This window comes from Grammomys surdaster, unplaced genomic scaffold (genome assembly GCF_004785775.1).
Source record: "Grammomys surdaster isolate TR1022 unplaced genomic scaffold, NIH_TR_1.0 127, whole genome shotgun sequence".
In the NCBI taxonomy this organism is placed as follows: Eukaryota; Metazoa; Chordata; class Mammalia; order Rodentia; family Muridae; genus Grammomys; species Grammomys surdaster.
Window position 1 is genome coordinate 5377796 of NW_021604585.1, and position 22707 is coordinate 5400502.

The window sequence follows — 22707 nt, forward strand, 5'->3', positions numbered from 1 at the left end:
CACACACACACACACACACACACACACACACACACACACACACACACAATTTAAAAGAAAAAAGAAACCAAGCATATAGAAATACTTGCTTCATACCAGGTTTTCTTTGAGTTTAGAATGTAACAGTTTAGTACTCAAAGTAGAGTAGTTGTTACTTCATTTGTGTGTGTTTGTGTCTGTGTGTTCATGTATATACATGTGCTTGCCCATGCATATGGAAGCCAGAAGCCAGCATTGGTAGTCCTCTCTAACTATATTTTGAGACAGGCTTCTCTCTGGAGCTCCTAGAAAGTCCTCCCGAAACTTCTCCTGTCTCTGTCTGCCAGTGCTGAGAGAGCAGGCATGCACCCTGTGCTTAGCTTTTTACCTGTGTGATGAGGATCAAACACAGCATGTTGCAGGCACTTCACCAACTAAGGCATCTTCTCAGCTCCTGTATTTGAGGTGTGTGTGTGTGTTTAGGTTGTGCATGTCACAGCATTCATGTGGTGGTCAGAGGATAATTTGCCTGGGTTGATTCTCTCCTTCCTCCAGTGAGTCCTGGAGGAATAGACTTGGTGATAGGTACTCTGTCTGTTTCTTGCTGGTCCCTGAGTTAGAGTTATTTACCATTGTTCCCTATAGGATAAGTCCTATCCCTATAGGCTCGGATAGGCTGGCAAGTGTCTCATTTCATGAGAGAAGGGTAACTGAGCCCTTGACCCATGACTTGAGATAGTGACTCATTTATTTCATTTAGGTTTTACAGGCTGACACTAATACTTACTGGGATGAGTTTGAAATCACTTCACTGAATTTAAAAAGTCTGGTGAGCGACGCGGAGAAGCCCGTGCTAGACCAAGAGAGAGACTTATTAAAGGGGAATGAACAGGTTCTTCACGTGCTTCTTAACACCAGGTACACCTCAGGTTTGCTAACCAAGGACTTGGTGCATGGCTCAGTGTGTAAGCTTTCTTAAGCAAGACTGTCACTACACTGTAATATCTTAGGCAGCTATCACAGCCCACTATAGATCTGTGGGTTTGTGTTTTAATGTGATGGTTTGTATGTGTTATTATATATATCTTACAGGGTAGCCATTTCCTTGGCTAATGGCGGGGTTAGCATGTTTTTATAGGATAGCTTTTACCATTTTTCTATCACCTCTGGTTTGTTTTTACCCCAGAATGGAGTCACTGGCTACGGCGCTACAGATAGTTCTACCTCTGGAGAAGGAGTGTTCTCTCCTGTGTGCCTCTGACCTGCCCCTCTGCACGGTGGCTGTCCAGGACCTGCATCCTACTGAGATTGATGGTGTCTATCAGAACCTGCGGGTGAATACATTCTCATACCGTATTTACAAGACCTTCAATTCTTCAGAGATGTTCAAAGATTTTTTGTTTGTTTGTTTGGTTTTTTGTTTTTTCCAGACAGGGTTTCTCTGTATAGACCAGGCTGGCCTCGAACTCAGAATTCCGCCTGCCTCTGCCTCCCAAGTACTGGGATTAAAGGCGTGTGCCACCATCGCCCGGCTATGTTCAAAGATTTTTAAACATTTTTTAATCATAGTGTAGATTTAGAATATAAACTGTGATATAAATACCTTAATGATTTAGACTTGTTATTCATGTGTCCTTTCTTCTATCCCTTGAAATTTAGAGGTAGGCATCAAAGAGTAAGTAGAGAGATATTTTATTTCAATTCAGAATAAAGCCTTTCTTACAAATGTCTTTTGTGACAATTTCTAAACATCACAGTTGACTCAGGCTGAGGCTGGCATATTCTTCACTTTATTCTTCATCTTGGATCCCATTTAAATACCCCTGCCACGGCTGTCAGACAGGGCCCTTCGATGTTGGTCTGTAATTGTTTCCTTTGAAGTAGGAGATCCACATACTTGTTTTCCTTGGGGAATTCAAGCCTGAAGAAGGTGTCAGGTAAAGAAACAGTAAGCATCAGCTCATATGCCATTAAAATACTTCCCGATTCTGAAACACTCAGCTTTGGTTAAACTCAGAAAGAGTTTTGTAACTTATGGTCAGCACTATTAGTTTTTCCTGCACATGGGTGGGTGCGTGCGTGAGTGCGTGTGTATGTGTAAGAGAGAGACAGAGAGAGAGACAGGGTGAGCGAGGAAGAGCACATGAGCACGCACACATGTACACAGGTGCTCATGCATGTGCAGGGTGCACGAGATTCAACCCAGGGCTTCTCCTTCTCACTGTTTTTTTTTTTTTTTTTTTTTTTTTTTTTTTTTTGGTTTTGTTTTATTTTATTTTGTTTTAGGATATCCGAGATTCCATCGCAAAGCAGATCAGAAACTGTATCAGTTTGGAAGAGCCTAGTAACTCTGTACCAAGGGAGTTGCACACACTAGATCAGTGTGCGATCCAGGACATTGTGCTGAAGTGCAGACTCCAGCTGGAGACCATGAACCAGAAGGTAGAGATGAGAGAAGATGCCCTGGATGCTCTGGAAGGGTTTTTGGCATCTCTGAGAGCAGCTAAGCTCTCTGCTGAGCTCCCTGCCGACCCTCCTGCCTCGAAAGCACCAGAAGATACCCCGAAAGTCAGAAGTGCTCGGGAAGACGTTCTCCTGCTGAAAGAGAAGGCCAGGCCTCTGGATGAACGCTTGAGGACACTCGGTATAAACATCAAGGATGCTGAGGGAGGGGACAATACCACCTGTGAGAGACTTGTTGGCGAGTTGTCAGTAAACTTATTAGCCATGCATGGCCAGAGTAAAGAGGAAGAACCTACTGAGGACAAGAAGTTACTGGAAGCTTGTAGTTCCAAAAATCATGAGCTCTTTAAAAACATTCAAGACATCCAGAATCAGATCAGTAAAATTGGTCTTAAGGATCCCACAGCTCCAGCTGTGAAACATCGGTAAGAAGGGTTGTTCTCTGTCATCCACAGTGACACTTGCTGGCTGTACTTTCAACCCTTCAGGATCTTCTGTTTCTTCATCCTTCTAACTATTCAGTGTTCAGCGTGCCTTCTAATATGCCTTCTAGTGGACTTTCACACAAATCTACTTTTTATTGATAAGGTTCCTCTACAAATGTTCATATTTTCCTCTGCCATGTGTCATGGACATGGGACAGTGGAGTGAGACATGGGTAAAGGTCAAAAGTTATTTTCAAGGTCCTGCATTCTTTGCATGCATTGTGGCGTTCCCTTAAGGGTGAAAGCCTAGCTGGTCTTGCAGAGTTCATATTTGCCTCAGTTGCTCATCTCAGTTACATTTTCCATTTCTTGTGATAAAATATGGACAGAAGGGGCTCCAGGGAAACCATTATTGGCTTGCCTTTTGGGAGTTAACTAGGTCATGGGGGGAAATCCTGATCTTGGCTGTTCAAGGCAGCTGCCAACCACAGCCAGGAAGCAGAGAGCCATAGATATTAGTGTTCAGCTCAGTGTCTCCTTTTGATCCAGTACAGGAACCCCAGCCCTCAGAATGATGGTCCCCACAACTGGTATGGGTCCTCATGTCTCATTTATTTTAGTCTAGGTCACCAGCACAGGTGTGAGGCAATTCTTGATCCTGTCAAGTTGATGATATCAGCCACTGCAAAATGAAAAGAATGATAATAGAAGGCCATATGCCATCCCATGTCCCCGTGTCTCCTTAGTTCTTTGACCCTCCCAGCAGGGTTAGAGCACTGCTGAGTTTAAAGAGGCATCGTGGAAACTGAATGAGGTTGGCAGTATTCAGAATTCACAATATGGCCACCAGCTCGTGAATGCTGAGGTACTAGCAGGATGTGCTCATGTAGAGTCGTCCTCTTCTTTCCAGATCTTTCCCATTCTCTCTCACTATAGCTTCTCTGGCTTGGTGGTCTCTTTAGAGATTTACCTGACACAAGTCCCTTAGTATATTTAAATATGCCCTTCCCTCCAAAACTTCAGCTCAGGCCCAATGAGACTCTCATCCTAAGAGTGCCTAAGTGTTTGTAATGAGGTATGGAACTAATCATCTGTGTAGTTATTACTTCAATAAATTTTAATTATATCTTCACCAAAAATTGATGGATATTAATGTATGAATTATTAATTGTTTATAAATGAAAATTGTGTATTCATGTAGCTACAAATAGGACAGATAGGTATTCTGTGCTAGACACAGTTTGGGGTATTGGGAATACAGCAGTTAACAAAATAGACAGAAAGTTCTTGGCTTTTCTAGAGCTTAGCTTACCCTGGGAGGGCTAAGGTATGTAAAATGCCTGGTGGTGAGAATCCTGAGAAGACAAAGAGGAAGAGGTTGTGGTGGCCGGGTGAGTGATAGACTGAGGACATGTTCTGAGCATCAAATAAGGTACAAGAGCAAGCCTCGTGATCACTGTGAGGAAGAACCTTCTGGACTGAGGGGTCAGCAGTTGCAAATCCAATTGTGAAGGAGGTGAGAAAGAACAACACTGAGGGATGAGGTGTCACGGCCTGGACACGGGGCTTAAGTCATATTGGCTTTCTCTGAGTGACCTGATGTCCTTTGTGGGTTCTAAGTAGCAGAAAGTGATGTGGTTTAAACCTTCACTGGTTCTCCGCTGGGGGCCAGCCCCAGATGTTTCCTTCCTGTTCTTGCTTCTCCTGGAGGCAGTGGAAGGGGAAGAGCATTGGTAGGGTTAAGACTTGGTCTTATGGGATATTTCTGGTTGCTGTACGATAAAACATTTTCCTATCAAAGTTTAAATCACTTGCTGTGGTAGCTGACCTGTCTGTCTGAGTTCCTCTGAGGCCAGAAACTGTTTAGCACCTCATCGTAAGTGGTAAGGGATAAGTGAAAAGATTTATTTCTCTGGTGAATCAGCCAGAAACCTCTCTGGATAAACTGGTTAACTCTTTGTGAACCTGAGAGGAAGGAAAGGAAAAGAATTAAGATGCTATACACAGGCAAATATTCACAGGATGAAGACCTAGACAGTGTGAGGGGATGGGGGTCTCAATTGTAGTTTAGGTGAAGGAGTAGCGGAGGGAAGGCCATGAGGGTGGGTTTCAGGGCGAATTGGAGGCAAGGAGGCGGGGCCTGAGCCCTTGCAGCTTATCTTCAGTTGATAGGATTCTTTCTCCAAGTTTACTTTGCAGGGTAAACCCTTAGTTGAATGACTCCTTTTTGAATCGGGAGAGCTTTTTGTATACGATGTATATGATGTCCCACTGTGTCCTTCCTCTTTGGCCTCTCTCTCATCCTTGGAGGCTTTGCTTTGTTTAACCACCTATCTATTCATATCATGTTCCTCTCTCTCTCTCTCTCTCTCTCTCTCTCTCTCTCTCTCTCTCTCTCTCTGTTTTCTCTCAAATATATATATACACACATATGTTCACCAAAGGGGGAAATATAATGTGTTATTGCTTATGGCTTTGTATATTTATTATGCTTAATTAAAATGCCAAATAGTATTCTGGTAATGCAAGGAGCCCTGTGGTCTCAGTGATGCAGGAATGCACTCCTGTGCTTATTACCCAGGAATTCCTTTGTAGTAGGAGTGTTTGATTTTGCCATTAATCTCATGAGGGCAAATGAAAGCACTCTCAACATTCCCCAGGTTTTGTTGACTCAACTGGGTTAACGCTTGGCTAATACACCTTTTTATAATTCCATACTCTAGGAAAAAGTCATTACTCAGGCTGGATAAGGACCTAGATGGACTTGAAGAAGAAAAGATGCTCATACAAAAGATGGCTAGTTCTCTCCCACAATTCAAGGAGGACAGTGAGAAAATCGTGATTCAACAGTGTGAAGATACAGCAGCCTTGTGGGAGAGTACGAAAGTCTCTGTCACAGAGAGGTAAGAGAAAAAACTCCCTTCTCAATCTGAGAATGTGTCTGTGTGGCTAACATTCTGAAGTGTTTGTACCGGAAACCTATCCCCTGCACTCAGGTGCAAACACAGGGCTTCACACTGGTGCTCACAGGCCAACGGCTGTCACACACAATTCTGTCACTTCCTCACATTGCCAACCTCTGTGGCTGGGTCCTTGTGGGAAATCCTGAGCCACCATGTGCCTTCCCCTAAGTCTTTGGACTCTCATGGTCCTTTCTCCACTCCCTCTTTAGCATGTCCTGTGTTCGAATGGAACCTGCATATACAGAAGCCATCCTGAAGCCAGTCTATGGCACATGATCTAGTCGAACTTCATAGGCCATAGAGCCTTCTCTAAGTCCTAGGACTAATTAGTACCTGGTTATACTAGAAACCAAGTTCACTGCCACATTCAATGAATTATTTTACTCTCTGTAAAGGGCTGAGCTGACAACGAGTGGAATAAAGAATAGCCTCTGATCATACTAGTGAAGGGCTGTCTCTCAACAGGTCTTGTAGTTGATGAATGAAAACGCTTTTCTGTTGAGTTGTAAATCCTGTATCTCTCTCCAGAGCTCACATGTTTTGGAGAGAAGACAGCACAGGCAGCCTCTCAAAGACTTCTTAGACTTGAGTTCCAGTCACAGAGTCACTGTTGTTCTTGACAACATGTAGTCCTGTATGACTCTCCAGAGCTTACACGTGTTAACATGTAATCCTGTATGGCTCTTCAGAGCTTACACGTGTTAACATGTAATCCTGTAGAGCCTACATATGTTAACATATAATCCTATGTGTCTCTCCAGAGCTTACACATGTTAGCATATATCTTTCAAGAGCATACATGTGTTAACATGTTAACACAATTACTAAAGGTATAAATCTGGTGGTTATTTATTTATGCAGTCTATTTGCTACATCATCATTATTGGTAATGTGATCAAGCCACGTGGAGGGGGAACGTCCCTTTGTGCTGTGTGAGTAGATGTTACAACATACGCAGTGTGATTTCAGGCTGTTCCCCTCCTGTCTTCCTACACAGCCTTGAACAGTGTGAAAGTGTTCTGGAGCTGTTAAGACAATATCAGAATATTAAAAACAACTTGACAGCTTTGATTCAGAAGGAAGAGGGCATCATCTCTCAGCAAGCTTCCTACATGGGAAAGGACAACTTGAAGAAGAAGCTAGCCGAGGTGAGCCCTCCTAGAAGAGCTATCCTGCGTAGTGACCTTGCTGATGAGCCCAACAGTAAAGAGATGCTATGAAAGAAATCATCTTGGGATTTGGTTTAAAAGGATTCAGTAGTGACAATTTTTCTAGGTATATGGGAATGTATCAGATCTATCACAAGAGTCAGAAAGAGATCAGTTTCCAAGTTGGTAGTGGGTTACTTTGGTTTGGGCTTTAGCACTGGGACTGTGTGTTTCAGCCCTGCAGTTAGCCACTGTTCATCTATAGGACCATAAAGCACACTTGCCCCAGGGCTTTAACTGAAAGGGAATATGGGCCCCCATGAAAGCCTGAGAGATGAGATGGTAGGGAATCCCTCTCTGTTGCTTACAGACAAGGAGGACATTACAGTTCCAGTATTTATTTCATGTAATGATGTGCCAGACAGATCCCCCAGTTGACAACTGTGTTGATGGCTTCACTAAGCCCAGCTCTGTATGCTAAGGAGAACAACATCGTTTGGACACTAGATGTCATTATTTTCTATGAATTTACATGGTTATACAGGAATACACTGTACTATTTACTCTATGACTGTATATCGGAATGATGCCTTTCCTACCGGCTTTAAGCTACAGGGCTGTCAAACTGTCACAAGCATGTATGACATGTAGCCCTCTTGATGCATTTGATTATTAGTAAGTAGTTTTATTAAACTTCCTATTTCTCTTTAAGTAGATTTTTAATTAATCGTTCATTTTATGTGCATGGGTGCTTTGCCTACATGTATGTCTGTGCACACTTATATACCTAGTGCCTGTAAAGCAGTGGGTCTTAACCTGAGAGTTGCAACCCCCTGTGGGGGTGGGGCTGGGGGCAGACTGAACAACCCTTTATCAGGGCTCACCTACTACCATCAGAAAGCACAGATATTCACAGTATGATTTATAGCAGTAGCAAAATTGCAGTTAGGAAGTAGCAACGAAAATAATTATAGTTGTGGGTCACCACAGCATGCAGAACTGTGCTAAAGGCGTACAGTGTTAAGGAGCTTGAGAACCACTGCCGTAGAGGCTAGAAGAGGCATTAGATCCCTTGGACGTAGAGTTACAAGCAGTCGTGATCCCCATGTGGATGCTGAGACTTAAACCAACATCCTGACAACTTTCCAACACCCTAAACTTCCTATTCCTTGAGATTAACTCAATGGAAGTATCTATCAAGCAGATTAGGTTTTTAAATCTTTATTTTAAAGTTTTAAAGATGTTCTTATTTCATTCGTATGGGTGTTTTTTCTGCATGAATATGTGTGTACCACATGCATGCCTGGTGCCCACGGAGGTCAGGAGACATTGGATCCCCTAGAACTGGATGTTTGTGAACCATCATGTGGATGCTGGGAGCTGAACCCGGGTCCTCTGCAGGAGCAGTCTGTGCTCTTATCCACTGAGCCATCTCCCTATCTCCAATCGACCAGATTCTTATAAGCAACTTAGTCACAGAGCTATCAGCCCCTGTGCTTCAGCGACACCAAGACTGTGGGTCATAGCTCTTGTCTGAGACCCATTTTCTCAGACTGTCTCACAGAGCTGACTATACTACAGCAACCTCACTGAGTGACATTAGTTGTACAATGGTGACTAGTTGTGTGTGGCTGATTTTGTATCAAACTTAATTAAAGGAAGCTATCACGATCATGAAGTTGGCCATTAGCTGGCGTTACAGTCAGTCGGTTTTCCTAGTTCCATCTGGTAGAGGCAGCTCTGAGGTTCACTGGTCTTGAGACCTATAAGGAGTCTGTCCTAATTTCCAATGTACTTAAGAAGCCATAGATCCATTTGTTCTGGAGGTAGCTGGCCAGCAAGGGCTCTGTCTCTGCCTCCCCAGTGTTGAGATTATGGGAGCTGGGGATTCAAACTCAGGTCCTCCTGGCTATGTGGTGAGCACTTCTACTGACTGAGCTATCTTTCTAACCACCTTGATTTGGGGTTTTAGAGATAAGATCTCCCTTTGTCACTCAGCAGAGTCTCACAAGGATGGTCACTTTCTCCTGGGTAAGGCTCAGATTTGAACTTGGCAATCCTCTTACCTCAGGCTCCCAAATGCTGGGATTTAAACATGTACTACTATGCCTGGTTTCAATTTCACAATTTAAGCTTCTTGTATTGAGATAATTCTTCATTAACATATAATCATATGTCCTAAAGAAGTGCCCCTTCACACCCTTTACTCAGTTTCTCTACTGATAAAATCGCCAGGACAATCATGAGTTCAAGCCCAACCTGAAATATGTAAGGAGTCTGTCCAAAGGTAACCCAGGGTGGCATGAAGGTTGGACACTTGCCTGGTATGCATGACACTTTGGGTTTGACTCCAGTACCAACCCCCTGAAACAAGGATTTATATGAAACAGATACTATATGTTTTATAATGCAGAGTAGAAGGGAAATTGAGCAAAGATTATCATTAAAATAATAGAATTCTAACAGTCATCCATTGAGAAAGCAGAACAGCTACAGTCACATTATGAGCTTTTTTTGTTTGTTTTAGATTTGTTTAGAGAGAGTGAGAGCACGCAGATGCCACAGAGCACACGTGTAGGATGACTAGTGGAAGGGCTGTCACTTGTCCTTCCATTATGGGGTCCTGGGGATTAAACCCACGGCTGTGAGGCGTGGCAGCAAAGATCTCCACTCATTCATGCTGCTGGCCCTTATGATCATTTTTTGGGGGGGGGGGTTGAATAATAAAAAAAAATAGAATCGTTCTCTCAGTTGCCTCTCTATATGTTTTGAATATATATCTTTTGCTTTTTTTTAACAGATTGAAACTGTCAAAGAAGAATTCAGCAACCATTTAGAAGTTGTAGACAAGATAAATCAGATTTGTAAAAACCTACAATATCATCTAAATAAAATGAAAACCTTTGAAGACCCCCCTTTTGAAAAAGAGGCTAATGCTATTGTGGATAGATGGCTTGATGTATGTGACCAGTTAATTAACTAAAAATTATGCTTCATAGCAAATTGATATTTAGCGAGAATGTTTTTAGTATTCTTATGATACTGAAAATTTAAGCTGTTATTCTTTATAAGAAAAGTAATCTTTTTTTACTTTTTTTGTAAAAAGTGTAATATAATAGCTTAGGAATTAATTTCATCTTAGAGCTAGACATTACTAACAAACCTTAGTCTTCCAGATTTTGTGTGTGTGTGTTTGAGTATGCATATATGGGCCAGGCATGGTAGTGTGCACCTATAATCTCAGTACTTGGAAAGTAGTAATGAAAAGATAATGAATTGAAGGCCAGTCTGAACTTCACGAGAGCCTTCTCAAAAAAATAAAAATAGCCAGGCAAGGATATATGCTGGTTATATAAGCGCTTGGTGTCAAAAGGCGTATTGGTCTCTGTGAGTTCAGGGTCAGCCAAGGCTTCATAGTGAGTCTTTGTCTCAAAAAAAAGTTATATTCAATATATTGAAAATAAATTAGTCAACATGATCTTTTATGCAGGATCTTAATAACTGTACATTTGATGCATTTGTAGTTTAATTTGATATGAGTTACAAACTAAGTTATCTGAATTTTTTTCTTTAATCAGATAATTTTATTTATTTATTCATTTGATTCATTTGTATATTTATTTATTGAGACAGGGTCTTCCTATGTAGCACAGGCTGGTTTTAACTTACTACGAAGCCCAGGATGGCCCCAGACTTGCATTGAGACTCCTGCCTCATTCTCAGTGCCTGGATTAGAGCATGCGCCACCATGCCCTTCTTGAGACAGGCCTTATATAATACAGCCTGGCCTCGGTCTCCCAGTGATCTTCCAGAGTTGTTTTGTAATATGTACATGCTCTAGCAAGTCTGCTGAGATTTATTTTTTAAGAGGGTAACATGATATGCGAAAGTAATTTTTTTGTTGATGAATCAGACAATTCACTTCTATTAAAATATTTCAAAACAATTGAATGAAACACTGTTCTCCAGACCCATGTCTATTATTTTCTATTTACAATTGGCTATAGGTAAATGAGAAGTCAGAAGAATACGGTGAAAATCTTGGGCGAGCACTGGCCTTGTGGGACAAACTTTTAAACATAAAAAACAACGTTGACGAGTGGACTGAAAAGATCCTTGGAAAAGGAGAATCCCATGAGCTGACTGAAGAGGACAGAGAAAGGCTGAAGGTAACTCAACCCTGAGAAGAAAGGTGCCTTGGCTACAGCTTAGCCAAAGTGTTAACAACCTTAACATTGCCTTTGCCTTTTTGCATCAGGGTAGGATAATTGCAATGAAACAATGTATATTTTTCGCTTTCCCCTGAGAGGGCTCTCAACTCCATTGATCGCTCTGTGAAATCCAGGAAATATTTTCATGTGCTGTTTGGGGTTCACAGACAACCAAGGGCTTTATGGGTGCACTGACCTTGGGTAAAGAACGGTTTCGACACGAAGAAAGCTGATTTTTTTTTAAACAGTGCTCTCAATTTGGCATTTGGAAAGAGTCTGAGTTCCCTCTTTTGATGTAGAAAGAGTTGTTTCTCTTGTAGCTGGGTGAAGTTCAGAGGTACAGTGCCTCTTTAGCATGCCTGAGGCTCTGAGTTCAATGTCAACGCAACAATTGAGAACTCTTTCTAGCCGATTATTTGTTTAATTTCATCAATTTGTGCAAGGCCTTTGTACATCAGAAAACATCTAAATACTGGCGGTTAAATGTGCCTCAGTATAATCTAAAACTATGGGTATGTATTTATCTAAAACTTCCAATCTCACTGTCTCTCAACTTATTGCATTTTATTCAAATTTTAATTAATGTATTTTTCTACATGTTGGGAAAAGTTTTTAAAATGGTTGGTTTCCAGTTTCCTGGACCATTAGGATGGGTATAAAATCGGTCATCTCTAAGGGTCTTTTAGATGCATCTTAAATTATAGGTTATTTAAAAATATGAAGTCAAGAACTATAAACAGCCAGCCTATGGGCCAGATTCCAAGAGTGCACATGCTCATTTAGAATTTGTATTTGCATAGCCAAGACATTGGCCATGTTTTTCAGCCATGCATGCAGCCTCAAGACCTATAGTCTTGAGAGGAGATTCTTCCCTTGGCTGTCATTGGCCTTACCTCTAAGGCATTTGGATTTATTATTCTTCAGACCATTAGGAAAACAAAGTATTAGGAAGGATTCAAGGGTACCTTCAAGTTTTTGTATATCAACAAAAATAATCATAGGTCCCCCAAAGAAAGATGAAATAAAGATATTTCTCTTTAAAACCTTCTATTTTAGGAAGAGTTAAAAGTCCACGAAGAACAAACTGCAGAATTTTCTAGAAGAGTGGCTGACATACAGTTGCTCCTTCAGAGTAATGAAAAACCACTTGAACTGCAGGTATGGAAATTTTGATTCAGGTCTCAGTGGAAGATTGTCTATCCCCTCCAAAATGGCATCTATAATCCACACATTCTAAATTTAAGTAGAAAGTAAAATTAGAATGATTACTTATTTGTGTTCAATTGTAAATTTAAGAATCTGCATAGGCAGTCGTGTGGACCACATTTAGTGTGATAATATTATGCGTGTGTATCTTTTTCTCTCTGTACTTCCTTACATGCCTGCCGTGTGGAGGATCGATGCTGGCTATGATTGAAGCCACATGGCTGTGACATGAAGCCACAGTGGTTTCCGATGTGTGTGTTGGGAGGAGAATCTGTCTTGAGTAAGGTCACTGAAATTGCCTCAAGGATAATTTTTTCTGCTACATGCAGAGATTTCTCTCAATGTCATCTGGATGAAGGGATGTAGTGTTTATACACAAGCTCCTGGGCAGGTCCCTTGGATGGCACCTTATCTGTATGACTTACTAGATTTGTGATCCTGGGAAAGTTACTCAGACTTCTTCAGTCTGCATGTGAAGTGCTCATACCTCCTACTGAACACATTAAAAAAAAGTCATCAGTGTTAGCCAGTGAAGTGGTGCATGCCTGGAATCCCAACACTGGGGAGGCTGAGGCAGGAGGATCATGAGTTGGAGACTAGTGAGATCCTGTCTCTAAACGAAACAAGGCTACTAATGTTCCCTATGAATTGTAATCTCATTTATGCGTTTGGAAATAGGTTTCTCTCATGAGCGCCATAATATTTCAATTTGCACGCTAGATACAATTTATTTGGGAAGAAGGATTCCAATTACTGTCTTAGAAAATGTTAATTTCTGTTTTTTTAAAATATAGCTCTTCTTTCTCTCTCTCTCTCTCTCTCTTTCTTCCTTCCTTCCTTCCTTCCTTCCTTCCTTCCTTCCTTCCTTCCTTCCTTCCTTTCTTTCTTCCTTTTTGAGACAAGGTTTCTCTGTGTACACCTTGCTGGAGACCAGGCTAGATTTGAAGATCTGCTTAACTCTGCCTCCCAAATGCAGGGGTCACATGTGTGTGCCACTACATCCAGCCTTAGTTCTTGTTTCTTTTAAGGCAGCGATATAGAACAATGTGATAAGAATCTTCTTCACCCTGAGAGGAAGCATTGGCAATTTATTCTGGAGTATTGTCTGAGGTATGCCGACACAGGCTCCTTACTGCTTGTGTTGTGTCCTACATTTGGTGATTTCAGGTCATGGAGTCCTCTGTCCTGAGCAAGATGAAAAATGTAAAAACACATGTTACAGGAGAATCTAATAGCTATGTGCCCAGTGGAAACACAGCTGAGCTAAGAGACGATCTGGACCAGGCCAAGACCCAGATGGGGATGACGGAGTCCCTCCTCAACGCCTTGTCTCCCTCTGATAGCCTGGAGATCTTCACGAAGCTTGAGGTACCACCCAGTTGCCCACGTCCTGTGCTCAGACCTATGTTTACACTCTTTTTTTATTACTTTAAAATATATATTGGTGGTACTAGTGATTAGACCTACTTCATGTTAGGCAAGAGCTCCTTCCTACCACTGAGATTTCTCTAACACATACTTTTGGTGATTTTGGCCTTGTGTAGTTAGTGAAAATCAGGGAAAGGGAGCTGAGGGTAAGTACTGTGGGCCAGTGAGATAGCTCAGAAGGGAGATAGCTCAGGAGTGCCCCAAGCCTGATGGCCTGAGTTCAGTCCTCTCTTGAATCCATGTGACATTTTGCATATGTCTACAACACACACGCATCAAACAACACACCTGTATCAGATAAATAAGTGTAAAAACGTAAATGGTATTGTACTATAAGTTGGCTATGAAGTAGAAAGCAGAGTTACTCAACTGAACATTGTTTGGGCTTACAAAAATAGTGAAAATCTCTGTAGCCAGGGAGATGGCTCAGTGGTCAGTGCCCTTGCTGTGTAAGCAGGAGGACCCAGGTTCAGATCCCAGATCCCTAGCATCCATAGTTTTTTTTTTTTTAAAGCCAAACATGGCAGCCTTAGTACAGGGGAGGCTGAGAAAGGGAGTCACTGGCCAGCTACAGTGAGCTACAAGTTCAGTGATCTCAATAAAAGTAAATTAATAATAATAATAATGTGGAAAATAATCAAGGAAGGCATCTGAGGTTGACCTCTGGCTTCCACACGCACTGGCACACACATGTATGTATGAGCCAGTACATACATGTACATACAGACATGTATGTAATTAGGAGCTCATGAGCTTTAGGGGAAGTGAGTCAGTTTCAGGATGCAGTGACCGGTTTATTCTGTGTACAGGAAATCCAGCAGCAAATCTTCCAGCAGAAGCACAGCATGACGATCCTGGAAAATCAAATTGGATGCCTGACTCCAGAGCTCTCCGAACTCAAGAGACAGTACGCAAGTGTCAGCAATTTATTTAATACCAAAAGGAACGCTCTGCAGGATCACTTCGCCACGTTCTTGAATGGTGAGCATGATGTGTCTCGAACTTTGTTTCTGACAGTCTTGAAATATGAATATGGAAATAGCGCTGTGGGCCCAAAGGCTGGTCTAAACTCGACTTCCAGCTAGCTTGCACAGACCGTGTTTAAAGGAATAATATTTGAATAAATCCCTTGAGGGGAAACACTGTTAATGTCTGATATAATTAATATCCCTTTTTTCAAGCCTTAAATCTTTATTTTGTGGTCACTGGGACCAATGTGGTCAGTGTGTGTGTGTGTCTGTGAGCACGCTGCCTCTGCTGATGTCTTTGGATGTCCTGTGTGCTTAGAAAGGCGTTTGTATAAACAGTACACCAGATTACTCTCTGTTCTCCACTGGTCCTCAGCACTGGGTTTGAGAACATGTTGTGGCTTTGCTCACCACTGTGGGAAGCAAGTTCCTAGTCTCTCGTGTATCAAGTATATGAACTACTGTCTGGATACATGGAAGTTTTTTCTTTTCTTCTGCAGAGCAGTGTAAGAACTTCAATGATTGGTTCAGCAACATCAAAACGAATCTTAAGGAGTGTTTTGAACCACCGGAAACAAAATTGAGCATGGAACAAAAGCTGCAGAAACTTTCTGTAAGACACAGATGCCAAAAACTTATCAAGACTAAAATGATTATGAGAAGTCTCACTACATTGTCTGGGCTGTCCCTGAGTTCCTGTATTTAATTGATTCTCTCACCTCTGACTCCAATAGCTGGGGCTTCTGACTTTGTTTAGATAGTACATTATGTTCTTAAGGTTATTGGTAGCTCCAAGCACTTCCCCTTTCCCCCAGCCTCAGGGATAGCAATGTTCATGGATACTCAGGTCCTTTATATACAATGATGTATATATCATATATATATCATTCATATACCATATCATATATATACATATATATGTGTGTATGTGTATATACATATATATGTGTGTGTGTATATATATATATATGATGTTTCCATATATCTTGTACACGTTCTCCCTTGCGACTATTGCTGTCCTATTTCATGCATTACTTGATGGGGCTCCAATTCCCTCTAGTGATGTCCTGTGTCCTTGGAAAGGCGCTTGTGCAAGCCTCATACCATATCGCTATCTGTATTTAATTGGTCACCAGCACTGGGTTTCAGAACATAGCATTGCATCAATTCTGCTCGTTTTTACATTTGTTCATTTCATGGGTCTCAGAAATTGATACCCAGACCTTGAAACATGAACACTGGGATGGGGGGATCTGGGCAAAGGTAAATAAAGATAATCTGTTCGGTTTCACATGTGGATTGCCAGAAGGAGAATGAAGAAAGTATTTATGAGGACTGAGGCATCACCAGGAGAGGAGATGTTAGCTCTCGCCATCTTGTTCCCATGTGGTGTCATAGTGGTATTGCATTATTTTTTGCTTGATGTAGACCTCAGAAAGTCAGATGCAAACACAGACACAGACATAAACACACACACACACCACACAGATACATACACACACACACCCCACACACCCACAAACGCCTCCCTTCTGGAACTATTGGAAATAATCTATCACTGGAGTCAGCCATGTCGTCCTAGGCCAAGGGTGTGGCAGACACATTTTGACTTTACTGTAGCTGTAACTGACGTTTTGTATTTCTTAAGGATTTCTTGACTCTTGGAGGAGGAAATAGTAAAATACAGCAGGTGGAGACCGTTCTACAGCACGTGAAGATGCTCCTACCCAAAGCTCACGTGAAAGAGCTTGACGGCTGGCTCAGGAGTCAAGAACTGGAATTAGAAAACATGGAATCCATATGCCAGGCCAGAGCAGAGGAACTGAATAACTCCTTTCAGCAGCTACTGAGGTGGGCTATTGTAGTGCTTTCCAGTTCACGACACATAGGCTACCCATGCTGAGATAGTCCATGTGTCCTAATTTCCCAAGTGAAATAGATGCAGTTGTTCCTTGCTATCTTTTAGGAACTGGTTGGAGGGTTCTGTGGATGTTCCTTTCTGTAAATTGCATAATATTTACAATACTTGATGCACATTCATCCATATACTTTATTTTAAACCATCTGTAGATTTCTTATAACAGCTGATGCCAATGTAAATGCTATATAGATAGTTGTTGTACTGTATATTTAAGGATTGTGGACAAGAAAGAACAAAGGCTGTATGTATATTTCAGTACAGATACACTTTGTTGTCAAATGATTTTGATCTCTTGTCATTGTAATCCATGGATTTGGATCTCACTCATACAAAAGTATACATTTAAAAATACTGATTTTTATGCATATGAATGTTTGCCTACATGTACGCTTGTGCACCACGTGTGTGCCTGGTGCCCAGTGAGGTCTGAAGAGGGTGTCAGCTCTGCAGGAACTGGAGTTATAGATGTTTATAAGCTGCCACGTGAATGCTGGGAACTGAACCCAGCTCCTTTGAAAAAGCAAGGGCTCTTAACTGTTGTACCAAATCTCCAGCCCCTCTTTGCCTCCCCCCCATTGGTATAACAGCTAAGGCCTCACAACAAGCATTCTACCTTTGAGCTGAGACACTGACTGTAACTTCTAAATCCAGGTTCTGTGCTGGAAATACAAAACTTTAGGGAGTTCGTCAAGCTATCTAAAGTGGCAGTGGTTCAGAGGAGAGTCCAAACATTGTTTCTTGGCTGGTCAATTTCCTGCATTTGTTTGCTTCTTTGCCTTCATGAATATAGGCAATAATTATTTAAGTATGGATATGTATCAAGTTAAGGTATTTGTTTGTTTTAAATAAGCAGTAAAAATCTAGTTGCTTGTATCACCCTCTGGTTTCTGCCCAGTCATTTTTCTTATATTGTGTTCTCATCTGGGAACTGGCCTTGTAGATTGGAAGACGATTGCAGAAGCCTAAGTAAGTGGTTGACTAATCAAGAGGAGAATTGGAAAGACATGGAAGCGTCTGGCGAGAGAATGGATCTGTTTTCTCCAGTGTTAACTAGGAAGAGGTATGGCACTCTTCACTGAAATGCATTTGGGAGTGTGCTTTCTTCACTGGGCTCCAATAAACTGTCAATGGTATTTGGAAATTACAGGGAGCAGTTTGAGACTGTGGCCCAGCTGAGTGACTCTCTGAAGGAGCATGGGCTCACCGAGGAAGAGGAGACTATCAAAGAATCCACACATCTGATTGATAGATACCAGGCTTTATTGAGACAATTACATGAAATTGAGGAAGAGAAGCCACCAACTGCTGAAGACCAGAGCTTTAATGATCTTGCCCATGATGTAATTCACTGGATAAAAGAGATTAAAGAGTCCCTTATGGCTTTGAATTCATCAGAAGGCAAAATGCCACTCGAAGAAAGAATCCAAAAAATAAAGGTATAACCGTGGAAACCAAATTTGAGAGGTCAGAGTGAACTCTCATTTTGAAAATCTTCAGAGGAGAACTGCAAAGATTTCTTTCTTAATAGAAAATAAGATCAGTGTGGGGTGGTTGAAGAAATTCAAATCGCTGAGCTTACAAAAAAGAAGGGTGGTGATGGCCTAAAATTAATTTAATGCATATGAAAAAGAAAAAATACGTTCTTCTCTTCCAAGAGGGCAGTGGCCAGTTATTCACCATCCCTTGTGGCAGGTAGAAATAAAGGTCCTACTTACCTCACAGCAGGAGTCTGGGAGGGTACAAAATCATCTCTGTCAGGAGAGCTGAAGACTTACAACGTGAAGGGCAGGGGTAGAGAGGAATCTTGGGAGTAGGTAACTCTGCTCAGGAAGCATTGCTGGCTGCACAGTGTGTATGGGGTGAGGCAGGGGATTCTCTAGAGCTGTGACATCATCCAAGAGAGAATCACTAAACATGACTTGTTAAAAACTGCAGGGATAGCATGAGGGTGTGTACTGGAATCCCATCTGTTGGGGATCATGGCAGGAAGCGTCGATGAGGAGTGAGCTACAAGGGTTGCTAAGAATGAGTGTTCAGAATCACTGCCACAAGTCTCCAGACATGGTTTCTCCAGACAGTGTGAGTCCTGAGTGGTTGCTTCCAAGACAAGAGCTGAGTTTTAACAGAGCAAAGAAGGGAAGGGAGCTGGGAACTAGCCCTGGGGAACAGAGCTCACAGGAAGGACCACACATGACCGTTTTAGATATGTAAACGTATCAATGTTAAGAGTGGCCAGGAAGGAGAGTTTGTCAGGATTTTTGAAAATCAAGGGTGAGCAGGAATACAGTTAGTTCAAACCAACACTCCTTTATTAAGAATCAACTGTGTACACTGTGAAGGGGGAGGTGTCTTCATCATTGAAAGGATTATTATGAAATAGCATCATGGTATAAGTCAGACAAAAGCGATTTAATATCTGATATCTGGGAGTAATTCAGAAGTTATAGAACCTTCTTAATTCCAGGAAATCATTGCCCTGAAACCGGAAGGGGATGCTAAAATCCAGATCGTGATGAGACAAGCAGAGCACTGCGAGACCCCGCTGGCTCAGGAGACCCTGACGGACCTCGGCAACCAGTGGGACAACACGCTCCATCTAGCCAACACATACCTAAGGTAAAAGCTGGCTGCTTTCCTTGCCCATTAAAAACATAGTAAGTGTTTGGATAAGATGTCTACAGGCGAGAAGTCTATGAGGGGTGGCCACCGTGGGGTAGATCTCCAGAAGAGCCAAGAGATGGCTTGGTAGTCTCTGTGGCCCTGTTTAGGGTGGCTGAAGCCCGTGGGGCTCTTAGCAACAGACTCATTTTGTCTTTCCTCCCTGCTCTTGTGCTAATGCCGTCCTTTGATAGTATCCACGAGGGAGACTGTGGAATAATGAATCCTTTTAAATCTTAGCCTAAGAAATCCTTAGGTGTAAACATATAGGATGACTTCTATAAACATATTTCTGTGAAGATTCTCTTTTTGTTGAAAATGGTGTGTGTGTGTGTGTGTGTGTGTGTGTGTGTGTGTGTGTATGTGATGTGTATGTGTGAGTGCTGAGATGTATGTGCCACAACACACATGTGGAAGTTAGAGGATACCTTGTAGCCAAGTCGCTCTTTCGACCTTGTGGATCCTGGAGATTGAACTTGAGTCATCAAGCTTGGCTGCAAGCCCCTTTACCCTTTGAGCCGTATAACTATTTTCTCTTGTGAAGATTCTTCTTCATAGCATATCTTTTAAAACACTATATCATGTTTTTATTAGTTCTTGGAGGGTTTTATGTATTGCATTTTAATTATACTGACCTATTCCTCCCAGATCTACCCTTCACCTGCACATCTTCTCTCAATTTTGTGGGTTTTTTTTTTCTTTTTTAAAAAAGTAACCTCTAGAGTTCTTGTGCCACCCACATGCTCATAGATCTGAGGTCATCCACTGGAGTGAGGTACACCTATCAGGAACTACACCCTGCAGAAAACTGACTCTCCCTTCCTAACAACCATTAGCTGTCAATACCCTTCAGTTAGGGGTGGGGCCCATAAGCCCCTCCACTTTTTATGCTAGACTCTGACCTGACTTGATCTTGTGCTGGCAACCATGGCTGCCATGAGCTCAAGTGTGTCAGAGGCTTGTCATGTCCAGAAGAAGCTGTTTCATTTGGCCCAACTTGACTACTGGCTCTTACACTCTGTTTCCTTTCCTGTAATGGTTCCTGAACCTTTGGTTACTAGCATATCATATGTAGTGCATTTCTTATTTGGAAATGAATCCAAATTGAACACTTTGTGTGTGCATGTTTGTTTATGCTTGTGTGTGTGTGTGTGTGTGTGTGTGTGTGTATGTGTGTGTGTGTTTATGCATGCATGCATATGTGTGGAGGCCAGAGGTAGACTTCAGATGGTGGGCTTGGGCACATCTACCTTGTCTTTGAGACAGGGTTTCTCACTGGCCTGGAATTGTCAAGTAGGCTGGCTGGCCAGTGAGCCAGAGGCATCCACCTGCTTCCTCCTCTCACACACAGTGCTTGTAAGTCTGTGCTGCCACACTTGAGTTTCTCTCTCTCTCTCTCTCTCTCTCTCTCTCTCTCTCTCTCTCTCTCTCTCTCTCCTTCTTTCTTTCCTTCTTCCTTCCTTCCTCCTTCCCTCCTTGTCTCCTTCTCTCCATCCCTCCTCCCTCTCTCTTTCTTTCTCTCTCTCTCCCTCCTTCTTTCTTTCCTTTTTCCTTCCTTCCCTCCTTCCCTCCCTCCCTCTTTCCTCCCCTCTTTCTTTCTCTCTCACCCCCTTCCTTCCCTTCTCCCCTCTCTTTTTAGACATTAGGCCCTATGGATTGAATTCAGGTCTTCGTGCTTGCCAAGGAGGCACTTGACCTGCCCTCACTCTCTCCGGCCACTTGTTTTAGTTTTATATAAGTGTAAAGTAGGGCGTTATAGTATATTGAAGTATAATAAACATTGCTTGGACTAGTTTGAAAGTAAAACATTGTTTTATGACAAACACTAATTATGTAACGAAAATTATAAGTAATACTCAAGTAATTTCTGAGTTACATTTAGTACTGTTTAAAGGGTTGGAGTGTTAACCAGGGTCCTTGGAAATAACATGCATTGATATCACTTTAATGCCACTTATAAATAATGTATGTTGAATAGAGTATACAAAGTACCCCTTCATTTTGCTTAGTGACGTTCCTTTTGTAAACTCTTTTTGCAACATTTAGCCATCAAGAAAAGCTTGTACTAGAAGGAGAGAAGTATCTGCAGAGTAAGGAGGACCTGAGACTGATGCTCACAGAACTGAAGAAGCAGCAAGAATCAGGCTTTGCTCTACAGCCTGGGTTGCCAGAGAAGCAAGCCCAGTTAAAAATTTATAAGAAATTCCTCCAGAAAACCCAAGATTTGACATCCTTGCTAGAGGAGCTAAAATCTCAGGGGAATTACCTCTTGGAGTGCACTAAAAATCCTAGCTTCAGCGAGGAGCCATGGCTGGAAGTGAAGCACCTGCATGAGAGCCTTCTCCAGCAGCTCCAGGTGAGACACATGGGCAGAGGAAATCTGTACGACAGGGACTGGGCCTTGACTGTGCCCATGACAGCCAAGACAAGAGATTCTTTTGCAGAACTAGTGCTTGGAGGTTGTTCTTTTGCTGAACCAAAGGCTTTCAATGGGTTTCAGTTGTACATGAAAATACCAACTCCCAAGAAGGGAGGAATCTCCCCCAACTACTTTTAATAGAGAAAGCCATTGTGTGTTGATTATGGTATTTCGTCTTGTTGAAATTCCCCTTTTCAGTAGTTAGATAGCTTCAAGTTCCTTAGGCATCTCTATGAAGATGGCTATGTGAGTATTATTCACCCATCCATGCATCCATCCATGCATCCATCCATTCATCCATCCATACATACATCCATCCATCCATTCATATATCCATTCATACATACATCCATCCTTACATCCATACATACACTGATCCCTCCAGCTATCCATCCATCCATGTACCCATGCATGCATGCATCCATCGATCCTTCCATCCATCCATGCATCCATCCATGTATCCATCCATCCACTAACTCATCTCCTTATCTACTCTTTATCCATCCACTCATCTATCTTCCCATCCATCCATCCATCCATCCATACATACATACATGCATCTATCCATCCATCCATGCTTCCATCCATGCGTTCATGCATCTATCCATCTGTCCATCCATCCATCCATCCATCCATCCATCCATCCATCCATGCTTCCATCCATGTGTCCATCCATCCATCCATCCATCCATCCATCCATCCATTCATTAACTCATCCCCCTATCTACCCATTTATCCATCTACTCATCTATCTACCTATCCATTCATCCACCCATCCATTCATCCACCCATCCATTCATCCATCCATCCATACATACATACATACATACATGCATCTATCTATACATCTATGCATGCATCTATCCATACATACACACATGCATCTATCCATCCATCCATCCATGCATCCATGCATCC

At 42.1% G+C, this 22707-nt stretch overlaps 1 protein-coding gene across 1 annotated transcript in view; it reads left to right on the forward strand.

Annotated features, from left to right (window-relative positions):
* LOC114640105 (nesprin-2-like) overlaps positions 1-21927 on the forward strand; it is a 50282-nt gene extending 28355 nt beyond the window's left edge. The window contains exons 16-31 of the mRNA XM_028789037.1: positions 740-897; positions 1166-1313; positions 2266-2867; positions 5591-5770; positions 6828-6978; positions 9779-9937; positions 10986-11147; positions 12246-12347; positions 13563-13763; positions 14633-14804; positions 15292-15404; positions 16440-16642; positions 17653-17772; positions 17860-18148; positions 19177-19328; positions 21417-21927. Coding sequence (XP_028644870.1) covers positions 740-897; positions 1166-1313; positions 2266-2867; positions 5591-5770; positions 6828-6978; positions 9779-9937; positions 10986-11147; positions 12246-12347; positions 13563-13763; positions 14633-14804; positions 15292-15404; positions 16440-16642; positions 17653-17772; positions 17860-18148; positions 19177-19328; positions 21417-21927 — 3423 coding nt within the window. The remainder of the gene's footprint in view (positions 1-739; positions 898-1165; positions 1314-2265; positions 2868-5590; positions 5771-6827; positions 6979-9778; positions 9938-10985; positions 11148-12245; positions 12348-13562; positions 13764-14632; positions 14805-15291; positions 15405-16439; positions 16643-17652; positions 17773-17859; positions 18149-19176; positions 19329-21416) is intronic.
* Positions 21928-22707: the final 780 nt, after the last annotated feature.